Raw genomic sequence first — 11,483 nt, 5'->3', positions numbered from 1 at the left:
AATGTAAAATATTAATTTGCCATCACTGGCGAGCAAATGCGTCACAATGCGAATTTTGCTCAAAAATAAAAAAAAAATTTAACTGATTTCATCGCTGCGTTCGGGATTTCTCAAAGAATTAAGAATGAGATCTATAACCATGTATAGGTAAGTTGTTGTAGCAAAGGACCACATAACATGCAAAATAGATGGCTGCTAAGTCCTTAATGTTCTGCAGTTGAGACCACGGACTGGCAAGCGCTTACAAGGTCGACAGCCGTCCACTCACAAGGTGGGCAGACGACATTTTTAAAGTTGTTGGAAGACGTTGCATGCAGGCTGCTCCGAGGAGAAAATTTATGGAGAAAGTCAATGATGCTATCGCGATTTATCTTTAACTTGCAGGATTTGTATGTCAACGTAGATAACGGACCACCAACAATAATTAGTAAGTTAAATATACATTGGAATAACTATAACGTTCATCATTTTAATTTTACCCGTGACCTGGTACCTGAGAGTTGAAAGGCATTTACATATAAATTAAAAATAAACCGCTACATAATCTGTTAAAAAGTTGCTTCATTTCCCAGCTCTATTAATAATTTAATCACTATAAACAACGCAATTTTAATTAGTTTTGATAAGATATACACATATAGAAAATTGACTTGTACATATAGCAATATCATTTCGAATTCACACTGTTTATTTTAACTATATTAAGCTTTAACACAGGTTTTAAGTGTCTGTAAGTCAAAATCTAAGTGGAATGTCCAAGAACAGTTTCATTCGTTTTCCGATATCGACAACGGAACGGTCGTCAACCTCTTGCTAGCTGTCGTAGGAGGGGTCTTCGACGTCGTCCTCGTCTAACGGCTGACTGGTGAGAGCGGCCCAGAGCGGCGAGCGTGCGCCAAGCTGGGCCGAGTCTCGCCGCTAGCTGTCGCGAGCGCAGGCCGCCGCCGCAGCCGCAGCTGTGCCCACTGCGCCCATCGCACCGAACAGTATCGCACCTACTTCCCGGTCTGGCGTTATGTCCACCTATAGATACAATGTGTAAGAAACTGTAGAAAAACTTAACAAATCTTTCATGGATGTGTACACATATATAGTAAAGTTCCTAAACAAATGTCAGGCTCCCTCGTTTCTTAGTTTAAAATCTAAAATTAAGAGTATATTATTATATATCTAATTATAGCATTCAACAAATTTTAGTTGATCTAAACGTGAGGAACTTTGTTTGTTGACTAATTTACATAGTAGATATTATATTGTGTACATCAAACATTATTAAATTTAATTTAAAAAGTGCAACTGTTGAGTTTCTCGCAACCTCTCGAAGTCCAGTTAAGCTTGTTAAAGCTGGCTACCGGTGAGAAAAACGAGAAAAATTTATAATAAGTGTGAGGCATAGCCTAACCACAACCAACACCAGAACCGGTAGACTGCGGCATACCTCATTATCAGTTGTAGTAATAATATTTACTATTAATAAGAATTACAAATAATATTTTTAATTCACTCATATAAACCGATAAATGCCCACTGCACGGCATAGGCTTAGGCCAAAAAGATCATCACAAAGCCACGGAAAGTCGCAAGACACCGGTCTTCCGTGGCCTTGATTATGTTGCCGGTCCACAGTTGTAATACAGCATAATAGCATTTAGTGAAAGAGGGAACCAAGAATTTGCGATTAGCAATTAATAAACGAATATAGTATTAATACTAACATATTTGCTGATTTTGCACATCGTTTTCGTTGCGATACTCTGAATTGTGTACCTAAGTGAATGTCAATCTAATCCTTGGTATCCCGCTGGAATAAATTGCCGCGATATCTTTCTGCCACGCGTTTGTTCAATCAACCTGATTCTGATTGATATTTGTACTTATTTTTTGTTGTATTGTAAATTAGTATGTAAGTTTAATATTCTCGTAAATTGTAATAAACCGGACTTAATTTTAACATCGCCATCATTTCCGCCGTATAATATCCTCTGTTAGATGTAGACCTTCCCCAAAGATTTTTAATGAAACCGTTTGGTGCCGGCGTTGTCCAGTGTCTTCCGATAACCTTCACAGGGTCATATGTCCTTGTGAGTGAGCGTCTTACGTTGCGCGCCGGTAAGTGGTCTCCACTCCAATACCTCAACGCTCCAGCGGCAATCTGTTTTGCTGTGTGTTCTGCCTAATACCGATTGAAAAATGCTTCTAAAAACTTCTCATTGATTCGATTTCGTAGATAAATCTCGAGCATAGCTATCTTAATGGCTCGTTGAGTCACTGTTAGCTTACCAATGAGGTCCAGAGTGAGAACCGTAATAAAATGAAATAAAAAGTTAGAGATTTGCATTCGTTTTGTGAACAGAAGTTTGGACACTTAGTGCAAATATACATCTTCCCCTCAATAATCTAGTATTGCATAGCTTTTGCAAGCTTCATTTTAAGGCATAATTTTTTAAATTCTGAAAGCTAAGTATATTTTTAAAAATATTTTTGGGTGCAAATAGAGAAAGCAGAGATGCAAGAATTTTTGAGTATTGTTGGTTAACTTAGTTGTATGGACATAATATTATAATTCAAATTTATACAAAAATATCTACCTAGTATGTAATAAATGTTATGTATAATTGTAATGTTATTTTACGATTAAGTACTTTTTTGCTAATAATGAAAAATATAGTAGTAATTACGCATTAATATAGAACATAAATTTCACAACCAACTTCTAAACCTTCATTCACAGTATCCCCATAGAGTTTGTAGAGATCTTCTTTGTTTACTTGATTCATATTATCTCTGTTAAAATAGATGAATGTTGCTTACTTGAGATAGCGTGGTTTGTTCCGGGTCAGAGCGTTCTTCAAGCACTGTGTCCAGTTCTAATGTGGGCAGCGGTCGCGGCGAACGCACTAGGCTGACGGCGCGAGCTCTGCTCTTCACAGGAGACAATCGCACCACCGAGAGCTCACCGCGATCTAGCTCGCAGTTTCGTCGTCTTGCTCGTTCCCTAAACGTAATTAAAATTCTTATCTAAAAACTAACACTCCAAGAAATCAAAAAAAATCTTTAATCGTAAAATTAAAATTCCAAATCCAAAATGTTTATTTATTTGTCTGATATAGTTTTATTTTATATTTCAATTAATAACTAAAATAATATTACATATTAAGGTAACGTCTATCTTTTTTACAATATATTTATTAAAAATACCTTTCTTTAAGAAGTTAACGGTTTATTTTTTATTGCACTATATTAATTGCAGTTCACAATGACAGTTGAAGATATAATGCTACAGATACCGGAACTATTGCCCATTTCTTTTTCACAGCGGGTTCCGCGCTTTTTATGCTAGACCCTTATCTCGCCACGCTTTGCAGTACAGCGGTTTCTGTGGAACAATATCTTGAACCGTCATTGTAAATTGTAATGAAATGAGTATACTGAAAGTAAATCGATAACTTTTAATTAAACGATTTTTACTTAAATATATGCTGAAAAAGGGAGACGATACTTTTATGTATACTATAGAGTTCAACAGTTGTTCAAACAAGGCATATAAAAGTCATCGACTTTTCGAAAATCCCCGTCTGTATCGGAAGTTATACAGAGCAAAACCGATAAAAGTAAATCCAACTTTATTGTACTGAGAGTGGAACAGCGACCGGATGAAAGCGACCTCGCTGTATTAAATATGTAATACATGGTTAAGTATACATGTGTGTGTGTATCATTTGAGTAAAGACGAATTATACATGAGACGAACGATGAATTGGTAAAATCGTGAACTCTATCTAAAAAAAAAATTAACTAAGCACTAACACAATAGAACTTCCAAAATGTACTACAATATTCGTTATAATATACTGACGAGTATTAAAAAAAGAAAAATATTACAGCAAAATATGCCTGTTAATTTCCACAAAAATTAATGAATAATACAAATCTGACATAGTTTTATATCAGAGCAATCATTCGGGTATACTACGACTAATAAAAGGTGTTCATTAACTAAAACAATGTTGATTTTAGAGCTAATAATTATGTTATATTAAAATATATATAGGGAAAGGTCAGAGAAATGTTTTGGATAAATTTTTTGTCGTCAAAAATCACTGGTAGGAAGGTTTATATATTATAAAGTTATTAATACACTTGATTGATACTTACCTTGCTAATTTAGCTCTTCTTCTTAAACAGCAAATAACAGTAAGCGCCAACAGCGGAAAACCAAATATGCAGGAAACAATGGGAATGACTATTGATTCAGGCGTAACTGTAACAAAGAGGGCGGCGTTATAAAAAGTACGTGGATGTTTCGTACGATGAATCGGTTCGTGAGAGGAAATGCTTAAAGTGTTTACGGAATTAATGAACAGCCGTTACGCGAATACTTTTGACTTGTGTTTATTGTATGATTGATGAGATACTTCATTTGTTTGTTGAACGAAAAGGTCAAATAGAACCGGTGCAGGCCCTCGCGGAATACTCACGTAACTATGCATCGCTATATTTTTTATAGATATAGCAGATTGAATCGAAAAACAGAACCATTGCTTGTAAGTGTAAACATGAAAAGGTTATGGTTATGGTAAGGTTTATAGGGTCTACACCCTACACCTATATATTAAATAACAGAAAATACAATATACATTCGCCGCTATTACCAATAATTCTCATATAACTGGGAACACTGATTTCAGATGGTAGAAGGTCGGAGGGCAAAATAAAACAACACATAACTACAACACATTTAAACGATATGTAGAGATCTTTATATTACGAAAGAAACAAAGACTCGCATTGTAAGATCGTTAGAAATCCCTATTATAAGGCGTAGAGAGTCCTGAACGACTAATAAGAGAACGACGAAATAAGAGAACGGAAACGTATACGCGTTGGAAATGAACGTTGAAGTAAAAGGTTGAGGATATCCTGCTTTCAGTGCGCAATAACATCTCAATTTTCCATGAGCTCAAGCAAGCCAATCGTTCACTGTAATTTAAATATCGTTGGGTTTCTTTATGCAATAAATAGGCAATGATAGTACTAGTTGATCGTAGGATAGAGTTTATGGCTCAAGATAAGAGATCGACAATGTTACGATAGTCAGATAAAGAGGAATCCCTCACGCAATCACCTGTGAATCTGTGCATACGCTTGCCTTGCTAAGAAAGAAATGACGGCGGACTGTAAAAAGACCATGCAAAACTCCCCTGACTGCCATTTTTCTGCCGAGAGCACGTGACCAAGGAACGCTAAGAGAAAAAAAAACCTAGTTATATTTTTAGATGTTACGCCGATTTTTTTAATCAAAGCCCTTTTAGTCGCTGACTAGAATGTAAATGGGTACATAAAATAGGCCCATTAATTTTACTTACTATTTCAATTTGCACGAACACGCGTTCAAACACATCAAACGGCCCAAGTGGAATTTAATTGGCCACACGCTACGAAGGCAAGTGATTATATATCAAAGCAAGCCATAGGAAAAAGCCTAATGGAAAATGTAAAGTGGCCGTCCAAAGCAAGCCTGGCACACCATACTGTAAAAGTTAAACTTATCGGTGAGACTTCGAACAAGGTGAAGCGCAAAGTCTGAGACAGATCCAATTGGAAATTGTCTTAGAGCATCCTATGTAAAACTCAATATTTTAAGGCAGTAAGTTTATTTTTAGGCGACAGAAAATCGAAACATAGACATTTACGCGTCCCTGTTTGTTGGTAAATGCATATTGGCATAGTCTTTTGGAAAAGACATGAACAATTATTAACTGCGAATAGTGCTTTGCATTACATAGCTATATTTACGAGTAGTTATTTAGTCGTTAAAGACTGATTCTAGATCATAGATCGTAATTCCTAGATTCGATTCGCAATAGGCTTTGTGTTATAATGTAATATTGTCGTGCTAAACAAGATGAAAGAAAACATCGTCAACAAAGAAGTTCCGGCTATTAGGAACAAAAATCAAAAATATATTTCTTTTTCTGCGTTGTGAATTACGGCACAACTGAAATAATGCTTTTGTTCTACGGCTAATATATTACCTATTGATATATCTATTGACAACATATTACGTATTATTTTATGTTTACCTATAAAAATTTACCATTGTCTGAACTAACTTTTTATGTTATATTGACGAAAATCGTTTTAAATATGTAATAAATATTATGATAAATGCAATAACTTTATTTTATTATTCAACTTTATTTTGTTTTAACTTCGATTCAACCGAAAATTTTACCGCGTTGAAGGTGCAGATGAAATGTATATTTATTTGAAAAATCATACTTTATAATTTAAATATTCTTAAAATTAATTCTTGTTGGATTAATGGCATGGTGCGAATTTATACGAATTGAAAAGTACTAAATAGTTTACTGCTGCGCACAGAACGAATGTTGTTAAAATAGGGATCGATGATCCAATTATAGGTAAAGAGATATTACGCCCTAATACTCATGGGCCGATCGATTAAGCCGACGACTTTCAAGAGATGACGTAACGTAACGTAAACTTTTCGCGTGTCTGATATCTGTTTAGCATAAAAAACAGTAACATACTTTGTTAACCTAAAAACAATGCATAAAACAGTCTATCTACAGGATGATTGATTTTAGATGTAAAAGTTTTAAAAGAGGGTGAACGTATAGCTCATTTGTGTCAAATAATGTGTGGTGCAACTTAAAATCATTAAATCAAAAATATATAGTAAAAACAATGTTAATATCTAAAATGATAATATAGTAAAAAAAAGTGTTTTTACAAAATTCTTATTACTATATATTAAACTTAATTATTCTTTATTATTTGTTTCTGCAAACTTTTAATTAACAAAAATTATAGGCCTGCCGCATTCCAATAGAAAAATAAACAAATACATTATATAGTACGATACATTCACCAATTTAAAGATTTTACCCATATAAAGTATCACTTTGTATATATTAAAAAGGATCGCTAAATATGTGTACTGCTAAGCTCAAACTCGAGAATGTCTCGGCCAATTCGACAATCTTTTATTTATGGTATTTTCTTCATGACACGGAAAAGGTTTTTACGGCGAAAGAAAAATTGGAGAATTGGGAGGAAAATAGTCACCATTTTAGTTGAGTAGAGTTAAACCTACATCTGCCCCTTACTTTCAAATATTTATTCAATCAAAATCAAAAAAGGCGTGTTAGAATGTAACAAACATTAAAAATCACGTGTGTTACAAAAATATACGATAAAATTATTAGCAAATTCGTCAGAAAACTTATTTATGTAAATAATCATTGTACATTTAAAATTAAGTAAATTATTTATTTACTTTTACCTGTACACTAACTAATCAAAAAAAACTTTTTTTTGTTAAAGATAAATTGGTTATAAGTTGGGTTGAAAATGTCATAATGAAGTTGCAGATGCAACATTTCTTCATTTTCAAAATCATAAATCAGTAAACAATATTATTTATTAGTTAATATTAACAATAAAATTTATTCGGATAATGAAAAAAAAAACAATACTCAAGATAAAGATTTCATTGCTATTATAAATTCACTGCAATAATTTTAAGAAAATGTAGCATGACTATTGTATAAAGGTTCTACATAATCGAAGAAGAAAAAGAAAAGTATATTTTTCGAGTTGCGATAAGGGTCTCATTGTTGGTACTGCAATATTTCCGATATACAATTTCTGTTGGAAAGCCGAGACTTGTGATATCGTATTCTATTGGTCTCGTTTGTTGAAATATACGAGGTTTTATTAGAATGCTGTAGGCATTTATGTTCCCGTGAATGCTAAGTTTTAAATAAAATGTCATTTATTTTCTGGTTTGCGGCTGTTATTTATAAGATAAGTCATTTTCTAATTTAGCGGCTGCCAGAGACAATAAGATGCTTCCCTTTACTCCTTAAGATGTAAACAGAGAGATAAGACGCTGTACTTATATAACTAGTTTATATTGTTTATATTAGTTATATTTGTCGGGTTTTTTCACATTTTATTATTATTTAATTTTCAAGTTTCCAATTGCAAACGTTAATTTATTCGTGTTTGGACTCTATCATGTTTTAATATCTAGCGCAGGCGGTGCCTATTATGAAAAATTAAAATAATTATTATTATCAATAAGAACCTCTTTTGTATTGTTATTGAAATGAATTGGATTACGAAGGAGAAAGTTCATTTAATTTCTACACCTTCACGATGTTTCGCAATGCAATATCATCATCATCAATTAGGTAATTTGGTAATTAATATCTGTGCCTTACAAAACACCTAAGGTATTTTGTACGAGTTTTGGCGAATCATTTATCTCTGTACAGCTTCGTGGATTAAGAGAATGTTTAAAATTTAAACATATTAAATGCTTTGTTGATATATGTAGCGATTTACTAATAAAGTATGTTACAAATAATATTTTTTTTGTTTCATGTTTTTTTTATAAAAAAAGCTAATTAAAAAGATTTGCTTGTGTTCCTTACCTGTAGGATAAATGATTATCTGTGCTGGTCTTTTATTTCCACTGGATTTGGCGACTGACACCACATTGGTGGCAGCGGTTGTGGTTCTAGCAGCTGTGGTCGTGGCATTAGTGCTCAGTTGTTCTAAAATTCCTAAAGAATCTGTTGTTCTTGAACGCGCCATATTTATTTCGCTTAAACATGAGAAATATAAAATATAAAAGAATATAATATAAAAGAAATATAAACTTATAAATTATTCATTGTGTTTCAATCACTTCTAAATACTAAATAAAAGAGAATGTAAAATAAATATTTATCATTGATTAATAAATTTAAAAATGACGATAGCCTTAGGTTAATTGCATTCAATACACGGTCATCCTGAGCCCGGTTGAACAGTAAGAGGCATTTTCTTCAAGTAAAACAATGACCACGTGTCAAAGAAAAAGGAAAATGAGTTTTGCAAAAAAATCCTTAACAAAACGTGTGTATGGCTGTTTGTAGGAAATAATTATCTATGTCGGGATTAAAAAAATGTAAAAAATTGTAGCCAGCGCACGTATATAGCACTATCTTAATAACGAATGCATTTACAAAATTAACATGCTTGTAGCTTCTTTACTGTCTTAATTAATATAACAATACGACATCAGGGACTCGACGAGTGGTTCTTAGTGGAGGTAGGAGTTTGTCCTCGTTAACAAATGTTAATAAATAAATAATTCTAAATCTCAATTTTCAACTCTACAGAAAAAGCAGCGTTTTTCTATCTCACTAGTAATTTTACACGTTTCGAGTTTATTTATGAATAATATTTTGAAAAATTAAATAATTTAGTTATAACAATTTTATGAAGCTTAGTAAAGTTATTGTAAATATTGATAAATTCTTTTATTTCTATAAGACATGACTTATCAGCATTTAGTGGATTAACTGTGCAAGTGTCGGGGTCTATCGCGTTATAGGAAGAGGGCCGGGTACGGTCTTCGGAACTAATGACCCGCGTGAAAGTTCACGGAGGCCTCTTTGCAATGCATTGGCGTTCACTTTTACCGACTATATTTCTCTCCATACTTTTTCAAATATTTGATGATTCTACTAATACTGATTTAAGAGCTTGTTCTGGAATTGAAAGAGCAGGTTGTCTCAACCGCGTTACGATTCAGTTTGAATTTATTTCTAGATATTTCATTGACCAGGTCTTAGTAATTGTTACCCTTACTTGTGTGGTCTTTAAGTATATTAATTTCCTATAGATAAGTAAATTTTATTTCTAGTATCAGAACTATCTGCTGCTGTTAAACAATATCGTATGTAAAAAAAACTTTTTGTACATGGCATAAGCGTATTTTGATTTCAGGTAATCTACCACTTTTACGTTCTACTGAGTTAGACTATTAGGGAAAATTACAAAACTTGAAAAATGTGGTAGTGGAAATTTACATTTTTTGCCCGCTTAAAACGAAAATTAGGTTGAGTGCATTTCACTTGACTATTTGCCTGCCTAGTTTTATAAAATTACTTTAGATTACATATTGCTATGGAATTTCCTTTACACATATAAAAATAATTCTATAAATAGCGATAGTATTTTTTTCAAAGTGATATCATTCCATTAGCTATTAATTAACGTAAAAGTTTCTGTACGCCCTGGTTTCTTCTATCATAGTTTTTGCTTTAACTCTCTTGAATTTTGACTAAAGGAAACTTTAATTTAAACGCAACAAGATAAATAATCATCTTTTTATTATGATGTTTAACTCCGTTGATTAAATTTATTTGTAGGTATTTATACGTGTAAACAAAAATTTTTTTATTTTCGGTTATTTAAAAAGCATAATTTAAATGGATTTAATTTAAATCATGGACCTTGCCACACCATTTATACTTAGCTCATGGACTTTTACGTGGTTATTTATAGCTTACTAATGCGCTTTACATGCCACTTTTACTCACCAATGTGTTGCGATTCTATGCACTTTCACACCTATGAAGGTTGCATATTATTTAAAATATTTTATAAAAGATTTCTCTAAATAAGTAATCTTGATGTAAATGCATCTATTTTATTAAATATTTTTTTGGAGCGCGTCAACGGCGATTTTCACGAGAGCTTAGTAGAAGCGACGGGATACGTCCGTTCCTCGAGCCTGCCGCCGGTACACTGAAGCTTCACAGGCTAGAGCAGAACGGAACTGAAACAACGGAACACTGGCAGTGCATTTCGTCCAGCGACCCGAATTCCTCCTGCTTTAATAATACAAAGTCCCATTCTCCGCGTTCAAATCCCCTTTATTCAAGGTATGCTGGCGTTACGAATGTAACAGACGGCTTTCCGTGTGTCCCATAAGATATTTGATTTATTTAAATTAGAGCGGAGTTAGATTTGTTTGCTAGCGTTATGAAAATAACTTTGCCAAAGAATTAACTTTAAATAATACTATCTTATAAAGTGTAATAAAAAGTAAAAATAAGTGTGTAGCATAAGAGATAACTATAATTTAATATAAAGAAAAGGCTACATAATTAAAAATTTTGAGGCATATTTTTTTGTTTAAATGTAATTTTCAATAACGATAAAATTAAAAACATTCTAATTAACGAAATATTTCTAACTAACCTAATTAAGATCATCTGAATGCACCGTTTCATTTTGTATTAGGTTATGTATAAAATTAGCGCTCGTTAACTTTATTTACTAATGTACACCGAATTAACCGTCTGTCACGTTTGGGATCACGCGTGTTGTCACGTCACACAACGTCTTCATTAGGGTAAAATATGCTGTATTTATTTTAAGGCTCAAATAATAATAAATATTTTTTGTTAACATAATAAATAAACCTTTATCTTTATATACTTAAAGTAAATATTTCAATAATATATATTTCATTAATATATAATTTAATATTTTTAAAAACCGTAAGGAAAATTATATTTTTTTTAAAAGAATCCGTACTTTTTAATTTGTTGAAAATTTTTTTTTCTTTTTGTGAGATCTAATTTTATCATGTAGTAAGATCACTTTTGTGTTAT

General features: G+C 32.6%; 1 protein-coding gene across 1 annotated transcript; it reads right to left on the bottom strand.

The window, feature by feature from the left end:
• Positions 1 to 302: 302 nt before the first annotated feature.
• On the bottom strand, positions 303 to 10,478 carry LOC137929588 (uncharacterized). Its single transcript, XM_068772611.1, has 5 exons — positions 10,404 to 10,478; positions 8,466 to 8,638; positions 4,156 to 4,261; positions 2,812 to 2,995; positions 303 to 1,023 (listed from the first exon to the last, which is right to left on the bottom strand). Exons 2-5 carry the CDS (start codon positions 8,626 to 8,628, stop codon positions 919 to 921), a joined length of 558 nt encoding a protein of 185 aa, XP_068628712.1. The 5' UTR covers positions 8,629 to 8,638; positions 10,404 to 10,478; the 3' UTR covers positions 303 to 918.
• Between the last annotated feature and the right edge of the window lie 1,005 nt (positions 10,479 to 11,483).

This window comes from Battus philenor, unplaced genomic scaffold, assembly GCF_028537555.1.
Source record: "Battus philenor isolate CCGP_79_NKW_IND1 unplaced genomic scaffold, ilBatPhil1.0.hap1 SCAF_5, whole genome shotgun sequence".
In the NCBI taxonomy this organism is placed as follows: domain Eukaryota; kingdom Metazoa; phylum Arthropoda; class Insecta; order Lepidoptera; family Papilionidae; genus Battus; species Battus philenor.
The sequence above is the reverse complement of the archived record's forward strand: the minus strand, read 5'-3'. Positions and strand labels throughout refer to the sequence as shown.